The following is an 18,047-nucleotide window of genomic DNA, read 5'->3' as shown; positions in this document are numbered from 1 at the left end:
TTTAACGACATTTCAAGATCCTTGGGAGGAGGAGGAGGAGACTGAGCTTAGTAGGGTGTTGTAATCAGTCAGCATTGATGGACGGCAGGTGGTGGGAGCAAAGGCCTGCCACTCGAGAGACGGACGCGAGAATCAGTAGATTGGCACTGACTATGGCGATTACCTGGGAGATGCCGGTCGATATCTGTAGGGCAGTCTTGATAGGGACCGAATTTTCTATTCACGATTTTGATTTGTCTTTCCACAGTGTGGGCCATCACGACATGGCCAAAGGACTGAGTTGCTTGATGATTGATGTCTTTTAAGATTGCAGTATGTTCCCCAGTGCTAATCCAATCCCGTTGCGCAAACCGACCCATTGAACGCCCCCAAACCATGTTTGCGAAATTCCACTCATGGTACAACCCGTATGGTAGCAGCCCCCTACGTTCGAGGCTTCTTTGCCCCCCTTTCCCTTAGCCGTCACTCGTTTTTTTGCGTGTTGCCAAGTGAGCCCTTCCCATCCGGCACAACAGAGCAAATAATGGGAGCAAGCAAATCCTAGGGCAAAAGAAGGAAGAAGAAAAAAAGCTCCATCACTGCTCGAGCTCTTCCTCGTCGAGCGGCACGTATTCGGTGCAGATCGCTTCGCCGTTGATGTCAACGTCGGCCTCCTTGCGGTCCGGGTTCTTGCCGCGGCTGATGAGGGCCTGGCGTTCCTTCTTGCCGAGGGCTATGCCGTCGAATCCGGGGTAGAGGGGGAGGTCGGCTCTGGAAACGCACAAACGTCAGTAGTGAAGACGGCATACCTGGCACTGGACCACCTTTGGGGAAGGGGGCTACGGTGGGAAGGGAGGGGGGGCGGGAAGGTGTGAGTGGGGAGCGGGGAGGGGAGGCCGGCTTACTTGAGCATGTCGACCTTGAGGTTCCGCGCCTTGTCGCGGATGGCCTGCTGGTCTCGCGGGTGGTCGAAGACGCAGTCCTCCGAGTCCTCGGGCCCGGGGTCTCCTATGCGCCCCTCCGGCGCCTGGCGCTTCGCAATGCGGGCCCAAAGGCAGTTGTGGTACTCGATGAGACGGATGAGGCGTCTCGTGTCCTTGTCGGACCAGGGGACGCGCTGCTGCGGGCCAGTGCTGCGGAGCTGCGCACGCCTGTTCATGATGCTTATCTGGCTGAAGGAGGGGATGGAGCCGGTGCTGGCCAGGCTGCTCCTCATGGACGAGGCCGAGGATGAGGGGGGCGTGCCGTTGGGGGGTTCGGAGCGGGAGGGGTCCGCGGAGGGCGGTGCCGTCGAGGACGGGGCACGGGAGGAGGAGGGCAGACGGATGCGTTTTGCTGGGCGGGAGGGAGGGGGCATGTCTCGACGGTCGCGGTCGATTTGCTCCCTGCGCTGCGGGTTTGGTTCGCGGTGGTCCTCCTCGAAGCCGTCATCGTCGGGCTCTTGGGATTGCGATTGCGAGCCCCGGGGGCGCTTGCTGCCGTTGACCGCCGTGAAGCTGGAGCGGACGTGCGAGGGGGCGGACGAGGCCGGTGGTGCGGTGCCGGGCTCGGCCTCGGGCGATTGCTGGGTGCTGCGGATGATGGCGGTGCTTGGGAGGCCTGCGATGATGCCTTGGATGTCGCTAGGAGCGGGCGAGGGTTGGCGCTGGCGGTCGTCGTCTTCTCCGGAGTTTATAATCGGTTCCTGGGTGGTCCCCCGCTGCGAGCCCGTCGGTGCAGGGGATGATTTTGCTGCCTGCGAGTTCTGTTGCAACTTGAAGAGCCTCGCCAAATGGAGCACGTTTGACCGCGACAGGATGTCATCGTGGCTGCGTCGTGTTAGCATTTCATATCACCAGGGTCGATGGAAGAAGGGACCACGACGTACACATCCTTGCGGACTATGTCCTGCACCTCGGACGAGGCCAGGGAGTCCGTCGGTGAACTCTCTCTCGGAAGTGCCGGTTCTCTCAGAACCTCCTTGACATCGTCTATGATCTTGCCGCACCACTTGTGGATCTTGTTGACAAACTCGTCCCCGTTGTCCGTCTCCTTCTGGAACCCGTCAAGAGGACCCTCCAGAGGAAACGCCTCGTCCAGCCGTTGGATAGCCTCGGCTACGCTCTTGTTTTCGATGAGATGAAGTATGAACCTCGCTCTCTCGGCAAAACGCTCCGTCTCGCGTCCGTCTATGCCTTTGTAAGGACCATGCTGGAGGGATTCTGCTCCGTCGACCGAGGCTTCCACGGCGCAAAAGATGTCCGATGCTACATCAACCGGGCTCTTCCGGTCATCTTCCAGACGCTTGAGGCTCGCGATCAACTTTTGTGTCCGAATATCGAGCGCAAGGTCGATGTCTTCCTCCGTGATGTTCTCAACCCAGTCGGTGCTGGGGCAGAACGGCGCAGGGAAATCCTCGTCCAGACTCACGAAGACAGCGAAAGGGTCGTCCTGGTGAAGAACAACGTCCGAGAATGCTTCCAGCACGGCTGTGGCGTTGGCCCCCACGATGATAGCCCTCGCCTTCCATTGATACTCACTTCCGAGGCTCTCGACGACATTATGCAGGTCGATGACCAGCTCGTCTCTGTCAGCGAACAGGGCCCTGTAATTTGCCCAACTGCCGCGATGGATGCTGAGCAATGATTGCCAGGCATGTTTCCTTGGCTTCGGGTTGCGGAGCAGCTTTGCCAGCCCTTCGGACGTGTGCCACAGCGAGTCGAGCGCGTTCTCTCTAAGTTCTACGGCCTCTCGGTGCTGGCTGTCCTCGTCTGTCTCTTCGGATATGCGGTCCTCCTCGGCCCGCTCCGAGTCGTCATCTTCACCGTCGTCTTCTATGCCAGAAAGTCTCAGTCGATCTACGCTTCGGTCAGTGCCTTTTATCGCGAGGGCGTAGGTGAAAGGGGTTGCACTATGCACCTTCATGCACTCTTGTTGCTGTTGGGTCCGATGGTCTTGGTACGCCTGAGACAGCATAAGCATAGATCTTGTAAGGATGGTGAATATGCCCAATCGTACTGGAATAACGCGTGTATCCCGCATCCGCGTACGCAGGGGTCATGAATCTCTGAGTACCTGCCACACTCTGTGATCCCATCTCTGTAGCGGCGTCAGTAATGCCCAACCTCACTTTCCCCCGGCTCATGATGAGATGCGCCAGGACTCACCACTCTCGCTCATCGGCGGCGGGCTGATGTCTCTGACAATCTGACGCGCGTGAAAACGGGCGGGAGGGTCAATTTTGATCTCGTCCTCATCCTCATCCTCATCTTCGACTTCTTCCTCGGCCTCATCTGCAGCCACTTCGATTTCTTCCTCCACCTCAATCTCCTCTTCCGTTACACTCGAACGCACGATCTTTTCCTTTCCTTTACCCCTTGCCAACCGAGACGTTGTGGCTGTGGCCGGAGCGCGTTCCGTCGTGTCAACGCTTGCGCGACTTCGCGTCATTCGAGACGTACGGGTTGAATCGCCCGTCTGCTCTGGAGCCCCACGGCCGGCTCTCGTTTGGACCATCTCTGGCTCAGGTCTGGTCGTCAAAAATTCTCAAGAAACGCGTCGCTGCACGGGTGGGGTTGATGTCAGGTGTAAACAAACTCTCCCTCGACCAACCCTAACCCTGGCGAGTAGGTCGCTTGCAGGCGCCTTGGGAGGTACTCAGGTCGCGGTACTTACCTTGCTGGCGGGCTGTGTGCCTTAGGTATCCACTAAGTACGCCCTGTGTTCCCGGTTCGCGTTTTTGAGTTTTAGTGTCAAGGTGCGCCGGCTAGTAACCATGAACGACCTTTATTGGAACCAAATAAAATGGAATCAAAGGCCCTGTGATTTTCTTGGCTTTTGGATTGTGCACATGTCGTCTCTTTCGCATACGCTCTTTGTGGGCTCGTCCCTCTTTCCGACACCAGTGCCCTTTGTGCGGTTTACGTCTTCCGCCCACACATGGCAGCACCACCTCAATCACAAGCTAGGCAGGCAAGACAGCTTAAATATCGCCTACTAGAAAATATGTGTCTTATCACTCAAATACAATGCAGCCGAGTTCCTTGTTTTTGATGGATTCTGCTCCGCCGTAGTGAAGCCATACGATTTGTACGTAGACGGCATAGTCGGAGGCGGGGCCTTCAGCCAACATTTCCTTTCCTGGCAGGTTGGCCCAATAAAAATCACCACTATATAAGCTGGTATTCATGATCTCAAATGAGACACTGGCCGTTCCCTGTCAGCGACAAGGAGAAGTCGAATCGATTGAGCCGATGGCCTTCACAAAGACCTCGCTGCTTTGGCTGACCGAAAGCGTTGGTTGGAGACTTCTGGGGATACCTTGTCGAAAAAGAGGCCGGGTGCTTCATGCCGGACTACGATGAAAACCAATGAGGCATGCCTACTGTTGTCTATTTCTTGGCTTTTTAGCAGCTGCATCTGGTCCGAGTAGTCCCAAGAGGTAAGCCGTCCGGGTCAGACAAAGGAAAGCCTGGAGTGGTTAGCACAGCAGCATCATTTGGAAGGATTAGAACGTCGCACAGTTACTCCCACGTTACCCCAAGTCATAGAATTCCAATTTCCCACGTCGACGAAGCGGTCAAGACCAAGGACGTAGTAGCATACGTATATGTGGCCAATGTCAGCTATCCAAAGGGCAACAAGATAGCTGCGGACGACCTTCAGCTCGCTGGTGGAGTTGAGCACAGCCAGCCCGACCATGGCCAAGAGCAGATATATGTTGCCAAGCTGGAGAGCCACGAGACGGCCATTATCCGATACTAGGGCTGACGCGACGGTGTTCGCAGTCGGCATGATCTGCTCAGATATGAACCAGTCTGGGTTGACAACGGCTCCTAGGAAGCCGCCAACACTTGAGACATCCACATCAGCTCGGTGGCGCGTCGAGTTGGATGAGGTGACGATAACAAACATACAGCGAGATGGGCTCAAAGACTGTGAACACCAGTCTGGGAAATGTTGGTAGAGCGGATGCCATGGCGAGAAGCTCAAGTACTGGCCCGGCGAAGCTGCTGCGAAAAGGTGGAAATACCGGGACGTGGTGCAAGAAAGAGCTACAGAGCCTGGCGTTAATGTTCCGCGGGTAAGTCCTCTCGGGAAATTGAGCAGCAGACGAGGGATCAAATGCAACGGGATTGACCCGAGTAAGACGTTGTTAGAAGTTCTTCGGGCAGGGACCTGGTGTATGGGTTTTGTGGTATGTATTTGTCGAAGGAGCTCCCATGCAAGCAAGGACAGGTGGACAGGAGGCGGAGAAGACGTGCACAGGGACACCGGGCGGGCGTAAACTGGAGTTTAAGGGCAGATGTACCAGTGGAGGTGGGACGACGAGGTGTGTGCATGGTGGACCACCCACTCAGTGCCTGCCCTCGTCATGCCTTTCCTTGGGTGATTGGGCAGCAGCCACCTCATATCCTGTTAATTGATACTGGCACATCCACTGCTAGAGAATCTCAGATTCATGCTTCGAAGCCGCGACTGGTGCGTCTTGTCTCCCTGGAACTTGAAAGCAGAGGGTGCCGTCAAGTTTCAACCTTGATAGCCCCAGGGCTTACCAGGGCGCCAATGAACTGGCACCTCAGGTAGGCAGGCAGGCATGCAGACAACGGCGCGTCAATAATTACCCAGTGGTGGCACCCGGGGATGGATGGAGGGGAGAAACCGGCTGCAGCCAATGATAGGCTTTAGGTATTAGAGTTACTTGGCACACTCAACGCTCCCGCTAGTCATAGCAGCAAATACCGCAAGCCCAACCGCGCTAGTCCTATTTGCCGCTTTGCTGGTGGAGAATCTTCACGTGGGACTTCATTGTGGACGGAATACTTTGGAAGGGAGGAGCCCTGTAGTGCGACTGTGAGCACCCCGTCACGCCCGTCTGCCCGTCCGTCTGCCAGGCCGACCCAGGAATGCTGCACGGCAGAGGTTAGCTCCTTACCCTTACCTCCTCCGCCTTTCGGTCAGTCATTCTAGTAGTACAGTCGTTGAAGACTCGAACCTCAAAACTCCGCGTCGTTCCTTGCGCCCTCCTCACCCACCATCCTGTCCGAACGCTGTTCTTCACCATCGATACCACTCCCATTGTCTCTCCTTTTCCTTCGCCTCCCTCTCGTGTCCTCTCTTCTCTTCGCCTGTGTTGTTTCCTACCTCAAATTTTAAACCAAATGCCCACTCCGACTCCTTTCGCCCACGATGGCCTACATCGAGCCACGCCTCATCCACCTGCTGAACGATGCCACCACGCCACAGCTCGCTCACGCTGATCTACCGCCGCTCCGACTGGCCTTCTCTCGCCCCTCCGAACGACCATTCCCCCTCGAGCCCGAAACGAGCCATCGCGAAGAGAAGACCAGAGGACCATCTCTCGCCACCAGCCATGGTGCCCCGCCGCCAACATCCGGAGCCGTCGTTGACGACGCCTTCCCCACACGAGAGTCAAGGAAGGAGGAGGATACGGCAGTAGATCGAGGGGCAGTCAGCAGCACGGCGAATTTGCAGCTGAGACTACTCTTGGGTGAGGAGCGAGACACGACAGACTCTTCTTTCTCTCTCAGTAAAATCCTCGACGAGGTGCCCGACAGCAAGGATGATACAGCCACCAAGAAAAGACACCGAACTATCACGGCCAAGGACGATTTTGTGCAACTGCCGCAACCTGTCAAGAAGCAAAAGCCAATCCAGCCCCAGGTCATGCCGGCTATGCCGCCCATCATTAATGGCCTACACGAACCTCCCCCCGACGCCGCCCTCTTCCCGCCAATTGCCTCCAATGACTTCAACGAACCAGAGAACAACCAGCTCAAGCCGCTGAGAGATTTTGCCCCAGTGTCCGAGGAAAAAGAGGCAGATAAATCTGCGGAGGTCGAGCTGACGACGACCAAGACTTCGAAATCTGGTGGGGGCAAAACAAGGAAAAAGGCCATGAAGCCGAGGAGGAAATGGTCAGAAGCCGAGACGAACCATTTGCTTTTGGGCGTCAACCGCCATGGCGTCGGCAAATGGACCGACATCCTTGCGGATCCGGACTTCAATTTCAACGATCGTACAGCGGGTGATTTGAAGGATCGCTTCCGTACTTGCTGTCCGAACGAGCTACGCCGGACCAATAGTGACCCGAAGATGGCATCTGCTACGGCAACGCCGACGACGCCCACTGAACCGAAGGCCAAGGCGAAGACAGGCCTTCTGTCTGAAAACATACTAATTGCCCAAGAGGAGCCTGCAATAAGCGAACAGCTACAGATGACATACACTGACTCGGACGGGTTTCCCAAGATGAAAAGGAGTCGGGCACATCGGAAGAAACTGGAAGATTTAGCCGAGCTCGGTATTCATGGACCATTCAAAAAGTCCCATAGGCGAGAAAGACGGCCATTTACCGACCAAGATGATAAACAAATTCTTGAAGGGTTGGACAAATATGGCCCTGCTTGGACCAAAATCCAACGAGACCCACGCTTTAGTCTGTCAGGACGGCAACCTACGGATCTCAGGGACAGAGTACGGAACAAATATCCAAGTGTTTATGCGAAGATTGAAAAGGGGCTATTCCAAATCAAGGATGGCAGAGGAGGTGACACGCTGGAGCCAATGGTCAGCATGAGCATCACCAATACTCTACAGCCAAACAGGCCGCCTCATATGGAGGCTGCACCAAACAGGACCAACTCCAAGGAGGAGTTACCCAGATGGCCCATGTCTGTTCTTGACAACGGGGACCTGCCCGCTATCCAGCAGGCCTTCGACTTTGGCGAAACGACAACGGCTGCATTCTTGGGTAGCGCAGGTGAGATGGATATATCTCGCCTGCTACTGGACGATTCCCAGGTTGCTAGCCTGCCTGCGAGGCAGTATGCACCTGATCTGACTTCTGAATCACTGTCACCTTGACAGATTCTGGGGAGGCGTAAGAGTCCGGGGGCTCTTGCAAGGTTTCGTCAAAAATCTGTACGACTTTCATGGCCTTCCCGGCGACCTGTTATTACCTCACAGACGCGGTTTAACCGCATGCCTTACATTTTCCAGGCTGCATGCCTGGCCTCCTGGACTGTCGGGCTTCATATCTAACTTTAGAATCAAAAAGCGCTACGTATTGTTTGCTTGCGTGGCGTACATTGGGGGATGGGGCGCTCTGCTGCCTCAACGGTCATTTCAGGACATTTATTTATACCAACTGGGTTTTCCGCAGTCGCGGTCTGGGGATACGGCGCATAAACAGATACCTCAGGTCGAGGATGGACAGAAGATATAGGGGTTCGGCATAGATGGATTACAGTCATTTCTGCACAAGAAAGAGAGAAGTTCTCAAGGCATCACTGCTACGAGGTCTTCAAATCGATTGTCTGACATGAGTGTCGAGAACACTACTGTGAGCTAAAGAGCACCAATCGCTAGATGATTGTAGTTGAATTCGGCCCACATAGTGTGCCTTTTCTTTTCAAGAACACTGACGGTATTCCATGATGTGATCCTTGTGGCGCTTCCGGTCCATCACGAATGCATTGCAGGTACATCGGAAGAGGACGGGAAAGGGCTCCAGGTGGGGCACTGAACGCGGCAGCCGCCGCCGGTAAGCTCCACCTGTCACCGAAAAACTCGGGGTCAACATCAGAGACACACCACAAAGAGTCTTGAAAGGGCATGGACCACCTCGCTTAACCCAGCACACCAGCACCGGATTATCTAAGCCCCGCCCTTGTTCACCGCCCGACGTGTAGGGCTCGAGAAACCCTAGCCTCACAGAAAATTTCCGTCGGATTGTCGACCCTGAACTCCACGCCTGGACTGAATTTCAGTATCTCGACTTCGACCTTCACACCCACCGACCAGATACCCCCATAGACTAACCGGCAGTCAGACAAGATGGGCAAGGGACTGTAAGTTGTTTGAACCCCGATTTGTTGTTGACGATGTCGATGCGCTTTCGATTTCCCTGGCGAACAGGAAGTCGAAGCACTCCGACTTCCACAACGACGAAGAAAATCACAACAATCATGACTATCGTCAATCCGCAAGAGCAAACTCTGACAATGCCCTCACAGCAAGAAGCACCAGAAGCGCCTTAGCGCGCCCTCGCACTGGCTTCTCGACAAGCTGTCGGGAACCTACGCTCCCCGCCCCTCGGCCGGTCCCCACAAGCTCCGCGACTGTCTGCCTTTGATCGTCTTCCTGCGCAACCGCCTCAAGTATGCGCTCAACTTCCGTGAGACCCGCTCCATCATGATGCAGCGCCTCATCAAGGTCGACGGCAAGGTCCGCACCGACATCACCTACCCCGCCGGCTTCATGGACGTCATCACCATCGAGAAGACTGGCGAGAACTTCCGCCTCATCTACGATACCAAGGGCCGCTTCACCGTCCACCGTATCCAGGCCGAGGAGGCCGAGTACAAGCTCGGCAAGGTCAAGCGCGTCCAGCTCGGTCGCGGTGGAATCCCATTCTTGGTCACGCACGATGCGAGAACGTGAGTTGCTTCACCTGTTCTGTCAGACATCATTCAGCCGTTGGATCAAGCTTTGGTCGATTCGTTATCACCCAAAATACTCTTGTTGTTCTCCTGAAACATGTCTTCACTCGCTCGTCGAGGAAGCCGGAGCAACGCTGAAAGAAAATATTGGCCGATTACGAAAAAGAGATTGGAGCTATCAACATCCGACGGCTGTATGTATCCCCCTAAACTTCCCCGTTACTGACTCGTTTGTGTCTACAGCATCCGCTACCCTGACCCCCTCATCAAGGTCAACGACACCGTCAAGATCGACCTCAAGACTGGCAAGATCCAGGACTTCATCAAGTTCGACACTGGCTCCATCGCCATGGTCACCGGTGGTCGCAACATGGGTCGTGTCGGTGTCATCACCCACCGTGAGCGCCACGACGGAGGTTTCAACATCGTCCACATCAAGGACGCCATTGACAACACCTTCGCCACCCGCGAGTCCAACGTTTTCGTTATCGGCTCCGAGAAGCCTTGGATCTCCCTGCCCAAGAGCAAGGGTGTCAAGCTCACCATTGCCGAGGAGCGTGACCGCCGTCGCGCCAACGCCATTGCCGGCAACTAAGCAGTTCCTCTTCCTCAAAAGGGTTGTGAGTGAGTCTGCTGCGCGCATTGTCGGGGCGTTTGCCAAGGCAGTCTGCGCACTTTCGTGATGTCTTCATCCGGGACGGATCGGTTATTTGGGTCGGGCAAATGGGATTGAGCATGAAAAAAATTACGGAGTCTGGGCTGATTTTAGAGTTGTCGGCTTTGACTACCCGGCAGATAGCTGTATTGCGGCCAATACCAAGCCATTGAAGGTCACTCTTCCGCCCAAATATTTTTGAGTTCCCACATGCGCCTTGCTCCTAGTGATATGTCGTGTTGAGTTGAGTGACTGGTGGTACATGGCTGACTTGGTCTACCGGTTTATGGCCACCACCTTGAAAGCCACAGGTGGTCACCTTGGCTTGTCAACCCCGAGGCAGGTATCGTCTGGTCCCGAGGCATTACCGCCGTAACCTAGCGAGCCTGGCGTCTGCCCACTGCTCAAGCCGACCTACACGGAATGATCGTTGCGCAGGAAGGTCTCGACCTCGGAGAACAAGTTCGCCTCTTTGTTTGGTGAACCTCTTGTGCTCCGCCCCCTCTCCCACCCCCTCCAGATGGGATGCCACTCGGGAACTCAGACAACAGAATACACGGGGTACTTGATGTGACGGGTATCAACGAGCTGGCTTGCGTACCATCTCTTGTCTCGAATTCTGAAGGGACTTTTGTTCAAGTTGAAGATACGTAGAACATGTTGCAGCATCCCGCAGTCTAGTGATCGGCCTCGGCGAACAATTCGATACTCAACATGCTCCTATGTCTTTAGTGACAGAAGGATACGTCCTACGTAGGACCTTTCCCCGGCGTTCCACCCATCCATTTCCCGCTGTCTGAGTCTAGTCTGTTTAACTCAACGTCCACGAGATCATGTGGCCGCAGTCAAGGCATAGGATTGCTCGAGATATTGCAAATCAGAAGGTTCCCACAGACCTTTGGGGGTTTCTTGTTCACTGAGCCTATGTATTTGACAACAAATAAGCGAGAAAGATCCAAACGGGCTCGAAGGATTGTGCGAAAGAGAGTATCTTCTGTACGCCTCGAACGCCACGAGTGCCTAGGACATCACATCCATGACCGAATGGGACTCTGCCTGCGCGCACTCTCTCGTCCAAGAACCTGCACGGCGCAGCGCCATTGCACAGCGGCAGACGTCTCATGACAGCGCGCCAATGCCCGACTAAGGCACACCCCCTCGGCAACTCACATCGACGGAGAGGGGTTCCGGCGACGCTGACGAGCTGATGAGCTGGGGTCACATCGCCAACGGGGTGAGGCAGCCAATAATGCCCGCGCCACGGAAAACCACGTACGGTCCCGTGCCCTCGCTGCATGCTTGTATGACGCAGGCTTACTCGGCAGTACGCACTGCGGGCAGGGAAACCTCGACGGCATCAGGGGCGCTCTGGCGAGGCCCGTCACAAATCAAAATCGGACGCTAGCATTGGGGTGAAGCCACCTGGATCGGGTGCCTGGGCGAACACGGCTGGTCCGTGGTCTCGGGATGTTTTGCAAGGTTTATATTCCGTGAGAGAGCTGGCGTTTCCGTAGACAGCTACTCATGACAACGGGAGAAAAGATTTCCCCATAGAATCTTTTTAAGTGGAATATTTTGGGTCGTGCTCGCAGGTGGTAGAAGCTATGCCACCCTGACTTCTCAAGAGCCCAAAAGTTGTTTTGTCCGTTGGTCCCATGACTGGCGGTATATTTGAGTGGATTCGAGCATTCTAGGCTTTGGATTAGGCCGCAAACAAGGCCGCCCACATTGCTAGGGGCGGTGGAAGTTGAAACTGCCCTCAGAGGAAGCCTCTTGGGTACTATGTAGAATCTCTGGATCAGTCACTGTGGAGGTGGTGGGGGGACATCCCGCCTTTGTGATCGCCAACCCCGCACAATGACAAACCACTCCAGCGGGGGGACGTGAGATGGCCCAGCTGGTTGTGCCATGGCGCAATTTGCCGTCCTCCTTGTCTGGCTCTTTGGCGGGGGGGATCGCAAAGAGCACAAATCGAGTGCAACTTGCAGCAGTTGACGTGTTCTAAGTGTGGCACGGTACTTGAGAATACAATCGGCTGCTCTCCGTAGCCATTTCGCGCCCGGGAAGTTCTGCGCCACTGGACGACGTTCAATAGACGGTCAGCAAGCTTCGGTCTTTCGAGGGATCAGGGACACGCTGCCTCCGGAGGCATCCTTGCCCAAGCCAGTCGCAGCAGACTCGATTGACAAACCTCCCAAATTTTCACTTGGCGATATCTTACCGCCGAGAGCCTGAGACATTGCCGGCCAGTGAGGGCCGGCCGGAGGCACGATGCCACTGCCCCGACATGACCATTCTTTCTTTCTCGGTTCTAGAACGCACATACGTCGAGGCACGTGGACAGATGACAGACTAGGTGCAGCCCCAGCCCCGAAATTCGTATTGATGGTGACAATTTGAACTACCGCAGGGGGGGACTCGCAATAGCAACGTAAGTTTACCTGACCGACTCATGACAAGTCGAGTTGCCCTTGTCTAGCAGAAAGGGGAAGTTACAGGCGCCTCAGCTCGACGCTCGAAGCCATGTTGGTGTAATGAAGAAGGCGGGGGCCACGGGGCTCTGTATTCCTTCCACAAGGCGGCTCACAGGGGCAGGCAGCTGGCCGACTCCGGCCGTGGATGAGTTCGTGCGCCGCAGAGGGCGTGTAAGTCATCGTCCGTCAACCAAATTAGAACTCAACACGGGCGCCGGCAGTTCGACTGAAGCCAGACGCCGTCGACTCCAGGGGCAACGTGTCCCGAGTAGGGTGAGATGACGAACCTGTTTCCTGTTGGCTGTGTGTCCCTGAGAGTTGTGCGAACCACGACGGTCGGAGAAAACTCGTCTCTGCCAATGTTGGCGGAGCACCAATCAAGCCATGTGCCGGCTTTCCTGCCTAGGCCATCCGGAATACGATCCCAAAGCCCCTGGGATTCGATCCGAACTAGAGCGATCATCGAACATATCAATGGCTGGGTTGCAGCGTGAGCAAGGGGAGAGAGGAGGGGTGGGTTGCAGCGCGAGAGTACGCAGCTAATGATGCACGGAAAATCCTCTGAGCAGGTCGGCAGGAGGGCTGAGCGGGCGTGCTAGCCTGCTCCAGCATCCATCCAACTCATCGGAAGCCGCACGCCTCGAGGGGAAGAGACTGGCCGTTGAAGCCCTGCTTGTCAAGTTGCGTGAGACCTGCGATCTCATCCAACGAGCATTTGTAAGTCAAAGAGTCTCACAGCGTGCAACGGCCGGTCTGGGGTATCGTGTAATTATTGTGCGACAGGGTTCCACCGCCATGCAGCCCGGGCACATCGCTGACCTAACCAGCCGTTTGTGAGGCAACGTCCAGTGGTCTTGGTTGTCAGAAAGCAATATGGATGCTTACCACCTCTTCTCTGCAATGCGAGCCAAAGTGCTTGTCACGCTTATGTCATGCTGTCTCCCAGATATCAGATGACCGAAATGCCATTGCCAATTGAGTCACTGCAGGTAAGGGGTCTAACATCTTGTCTTGCGCTGCTGGAGTGCAAATCGCAGCGGACCTGATACCTTTGACCTCGGAAAACCTCCGTACCGGCCAAGCAGTCGGAAACTGACTTCCGGGTGCCTTAGTGTGTGGGACAGCCAACAGCAAGCTGTTCCAATTAAACCACCCCTAATTGTTCTAATCAATGTCGGCGGGCTCGCAGAGCATGCCCCCCCGTGTCCGCTATTGTCCGGTGATCCACCAGATAGGTGCGACTTCGCAGCGTTGCGCAGAAACCTGCAGCGAGCCGGTGTCATCGTAGGCGGCACCCCTTGTTTTGTTTGACTTGCCCGAAGGCCAGCGGCCTGCGCCCTCGGCGTCCACCGTAGCTATCATTACCCCTCAGGCGAGCCCCGCTGCGGGCTCTACACCGACAGGGCCGGTGCGCGGGGGTTTGTCAGAACTCAGGGCCCTTTTGTCGCTGCAAAGGTTGGAAGCCGTGGTCATGGGAAGAGCTTGACTTTTCCCAGCCCCCGTTCCCCTGCTCGACCAACGTTGGGGGGTCGCAATGCTTGTCGAGAGGGTTTGGAGGCTCTGTCTTCTTTTCCTTTACCGCCTCACTGTCGCATTGAGCAAGAATGCCCAGAGGAAACACACCAAGGCTATCTTCAGGGCCGGCCGGCGCCTTGATAAGTTCCGAGCTCGGCGTTCGAGTCGCTGGTTACTGGGAACCCCGGCCACCGTTGCCGCTGGATGGATTACGTCGCTTTGAAGGTCAGCGTAGATGTGGGACGTCGTTGGCAGCCAAACCCGAGTAGGTATGCCAACTGTGGAAGGTTGCTGCTACCCCCATCCATCGTTCTCCAAGCCACCCCACGAAACGGGGGTCACACCCACCTGCACCAAAACCCGGCGTCATCGGTTGGTAGTGGCATGAAAGCCTCTCTCGTGTCCCTCGATTGTCGGTGGTGGTCATGCCCTTCCGCTTCCTCTGACCTTGGCCTTCTTTTCCGCCCCAACTCCGACACCCTTGTCTGCCACTCCCAATTTGTTGGGTTGAAGCCGTCACTCAGCGCCAGCGAGGAAGGGTGCCCTGTTGCACTAGGTCGCCGAGTGCGTGAAACGAGCTGGTCTACTCGATTGCCGTCGCCGTCGCCCTTTCCGCAGTACAGGAAAATATATCGGCCACCGAAGAGAATCAAAGACTTCGGCTTTTGGCGTCTTCCCCCACTTCCTCTCAATGATGCCCCAGATCCAGACCCGACGTCGTCCGCTTCCTTGTTGCATCTCGAGCAACTAGGCAAGTTCGATGCTCCACTCCAGAGCTTAGCTGGCTGGGCTGGTGCTAGCAAACAAGGTACTCCCAAGTACCCGTGGAGGACCAGTCTAGCATCCCACCCCCCGCTGACGACTCAGGGCCACCACCTTTGCTCGCTCGTTGGCATTACTTCTCGTCCTTCTAGTGCCTGCTTCTTTACTTTTTTTGGCCAATATGCTTCCTCTCCAGCCTTCTGATTGGCCATAAGATGGTCTTCTGTCCACCTACTGCCTCTGCCCTGGCTGCACCTTGTTCCCAATGTGGGATGCGGTACGCCCTGGTACCTGATGTTTGGTCACGCTCTCAGCTTCTTCCACAACAAAGAGGCAAAACCATCGTTATTAAAGACGATGGGGCCCCGTTGTCATCCACCATATCCACCTGCCCCCGTACTTGGCCGCTTAGCTCCCTTCAAGGCCGATTGCGACATTTGGTTGTAGGTTGGATTTTGCGGTAGACGACTTATCTCTCTTCTCGATATAAACATCCCGTCTTCCTCACCTCTGCAGGGCTCACAGTCCCAACTCTTGTTGTCACGGGCTTGTTTCGCACAACATCCAACACCGTTGACATAGAACAACTCGACCGAACCCCGGCTTGAGAGTCTTCGACGGATTGATAGCCCGCCATACCTTCAGACAGTCGTGAGTTGACGGCTCGAAAACTACGGCATTCGAAAGAACGAAAGCATTTTCGATTCGAACAACCAAGGTCCGGCTCAGTGGAACGAACGAACAAAGGCCAATCCAAGATCCAACGCCGACGCAAGCCATTTATTTCACCGACGCAACCCACCACCTGGTCTAGCCCTGTCGTTTTTCAACCCAAATCATACGCTGGCTTTTTTTTGGACCAATAAGATCCATTGTGCTCGCAAAGCCGGATTTGTGTGCGTGTAAATGTCCTTCATCCCCTACATGTCGGCCAAACATTCTGCAAGGCCCCTTCTGGGCCAGGGCTTGAGGGGCCAACTCGCTGGTTCCACTGCCCGGGCCGGTCGGAGCTTCTCGGCTTCCACCACCCGGCGGAGCGGCCCCCAAGCCGGCCACTCCGGAAGTTCGAGTACCAACCCGCAAAACGGTTGGAATGGGAGGTCGGTTTGGGCGGTTGCTTTGGCGGCCGGCACTGTTGGATGGGGCCTTGCCAGTTCGAAGAACGACAATTCCTTCGGCACGGGGCTTCTTCCATTGCATGGGGGGTTGTTTTCGCCCGACGGTCCTAATCCGGTCCAGTATGCGAATGTATCTGATATGGAAAAGGTATGTCTGGTGCGTTTGAGCGCATTGGCTGGTCCTAACCGTTTTGTTAGGCGTTGAAGGAGATTCGGCAGGAGTTGGAGGGCGAGGATATCATCTCCACGGATCCAGATGACTTGCATGCCCATGGTTACTCTGAGTGGTCGTCAACCAACCCGGACGGCCTTCCCGTGGCTGTTGCTTACCCCAGATCGACAGAGCAAGTGTCAACCATTGCACGCGTGTGCTCCAAGTACAATGTCCCCATCATTCCTTATTCCGGAGGATCCAGCTTGGAAGGAAACTTTTCGGCCCCCTACGGAGGAATCAGCGTCGATTTCGCCTTTATGGACCAGATCCTTCACTTCAACAAGGAAGATATGGACATCGTCGTACAGCCTAGTATCGGGTGGCAGGATCTTAACGAAAAGCTGGCGAAGATGGAGAGCGGCCTTTTCTTTCCCATTGACCCAGGTGAGGAAGCATCAGCATTGTGCTCTTGGTACCAAGACCTCGACGGCTAACATGCGAGAAAGGCCCAAGCGCGAAGATTGGCGGAATGATCGGCACAAACTGTTCAGGAACTAATGCGGTCAGATACGGAACTATGAAGGACTGGGTAATCAACCTGACTGTCGTGCTGGCAGATGGAACAGTGGTCAAGACTCGAAGGCGCCCAAGGAAGTCTTCTGCGGGATACAACCTCAACGGTTTGTTTGTAGGATCCGAGGGAACGCTGGGCCTCGTGACTGAAGGTATGTCGCCCAGACGTGCCGAATGGATTGCATTGCGAGGTACCGTCGACTTGTGTGATTCGATAAGCTAACCTCGTTCCAGCGACTCTGAAGCTTACTGTCGTCCCTGAAGACTTCTCCGTTGCAGTGGTAACATTTCCGAGCATCAGAGACGCTGCAGCCGCCGCAGCCGAGGTCATGCGAAATGGTATTCCCGTTGCAGCCATGGAAATCATGGACGAAGTCCAAATGAAAGTGGTCAACATGGGCGGTGCGACGGCGCCTCGTGTGTGGCAGGAACTTCCGACCCTGTTCTTCAAGTTCTCTGGCACCAAGGCCGGGGTCAAGGAGAATATTGGTCTCGTTCAAAATATCACAAAGAACCACAAGGGCGGAAACTTCGAGTTCGCGAAGGACGCGCGTGAGCAAAAGTTGTTGTGGTCTGCACGGAAAGAATCTCTGTGGTCTATGCTGGCACTCCGGAAGGATGGAGAGGAAGTTTGTGAGTAGCAGGACATTTCAACATGTATTGGTTGGTGTCGTTGACTAACACTGCGTAGGGAGTACGGATGTCGCAGTTCCCTTCAGTCGCCTGGCCGAACTTATCGAAATCAGCAAAAAGGAGATGGACGACATGGGACTGTTCGCCAGCATTCTGGGTCATATCGGTGATGGCAACTTCCATGAGAGCATCATCTACAACCGTACGATACCCGAGGAGAGGGAGAAGGTCGAAAAGTGCGTCAAGAACATGGTAAAGCGGGCAATCGAGATGGAGGGAACGTGTACCGGCGAACACTCGATCGGCTGGGGAAAGAAAGAGTCGCTCCTGCTCGAGGTCGGCTCCGACACGGTTGACGTAATGAAGTCGATCAAGAGGGCACTGGACCCGAAGTGGATCATGAATCCTGGAAAGATCATGGACATTCCTAAGGGAACGAAGACTAACTAAGGCCTCGGGGAGTTCTATCCGTTCGTCGGTGTGTCTGGGTTTATGCGGTCGAGGTGGCTGCGGCCAGGTTGTATGCATCTTCCAGGTTGGTTGGAGTCTTCGGCTTCGATAAAAGAGGGTCGGGTAAGAAAAATCAGGGATCGACGGGTCTTCTAGTCATGCCGGTCTTCAGGTTTAGGAGTCTGGATATGTATTGCATACATGCGTGGCTCTTCGAGCTGGCCCATCCAAGCAAGGGCAGGGGAGGAGGGGAGGAGCGCGGAGGAGCGAATGGCGAAAATCTGGTAGCTT

General features: G+C 55.4%; 5 protein-coding genes across 5 annotated transcripts; 3 read left to right on the top strand and 2 right to left on the bottom strand.

Annotated features, from left to right (window-relative positions):
* Positions 1–575: 575 nt before the first annotated feature.
* Positions 576–3,474, bottom strand: EsH8_III_001105 (uncharacterized protein; the record flags this gene model as incomplete). Its single annotated transcript, XM_083262830.1, has 6 exons — positions 576–750; positions 885–1,787; positions 1,847–2,816; positions 2,878–2,922; positions 2,977–3,057; positions 3,126–3,474. 6 exons carry the CDS (start codon positions 3,472–3,474, stop codon positions 576–578), a joined length of 2,523 nt encoding a protein of 840 aa, XP_083123317.1.
* An 865-nt stretch (positions 3,475–4,339) lies between these two features.
* EsH8_III_001104 (uncharacterized protein) lies at positions 4,340–4,936 on the bottom strand (the record flags this gene model as incomplete). The annotated part of the gene is made up of 3 exons (XM_083262829.1): positions 4,340–4,429; positions 4,480–4,810; positions 4,875–4,936. 3 exons carry the CDS (start codon positions 4,934–4,936, stop codon positions 4,340–4,342), a joined length of 483 nt encoding a protein of 160 aa, XP_083123316.1.
* Positions 4,937–6,147: 1,211 nt separating this feature from the next.
* EsH8_III_001103 (telomere repeat binding factor family protein) lies at positions 6,148–7,845 on the top strand (the record flags this gene model as incomplete). Its single annotated transcript, XM_083262828.1, has 1 exon — positions 6,148–7,845. The coding sequence occupies one exon, from the start codon at positions 6,148–6,150 to the stop codon at positions 7,843–7,845; it is 1,698 nt and encodes a 565-aa protein (XP_083123315.1).
* Positions 7,846–8,817: 972 nt separating this feature from the next.
* Positions 8,818–10,017, top strand: EsH8_III_001102 (40S ribosomal protein eS4; the record flags this gene model as incomplete). Its single annotated transcript, XM_083262827.1, has 3 exons — positions 8,818–8,831; positions 8,997–9,419; positions 9,666–10,017. 3 exons carry the CDS (start codon positions 8,818–8,820, stop codon positions 10,015–10,017), a joined length of 789 nt encoding a protein of 262 aa, XP_083123314.1.
* A 5,717-nt stretch (positions 10,018–15,734) lies between these two features.
* Positions 15,735–17,756, top strand: EsH8_III_001101 (FAD-linked oxidase-like protein; the record flags this gene model as incomplete). Its single annotated transcript, XM_083262826.1, has 5 exons — positions 15,735–16,094; positions 16,145–16,544; positions 16,607–16,825; positions 16,908–17,306; positions 17,365–17,756. 5 exons carry the CDS (start codon positions 15,735–15,737, stop codon positions 17,754–17,756), a joined length of 1,770 nt encoding a protein of 589 aa, XP_083123313.1.
* Positions 17,757–18,047: the final 291 nt, after the last annotated feature.

The sequence above is a fragment of the Colletotrichum jinshuiense genome, chromosome 3, assembly GCF_051148585.1.
Source record: "Colletotrichum jinshuiense chromosome 3, complete sequence".
Taxonomy (NCBI): Eukaryota; Fungi; Ascomycota; class Sordariomycetes; order Glomerellales; family Glomerellaceae; genus Colletotrichum; species Colletotrichum jinshuiense.
This window is presented reverse-complemented; position numbering and strand designations above follow the sequence as displayed.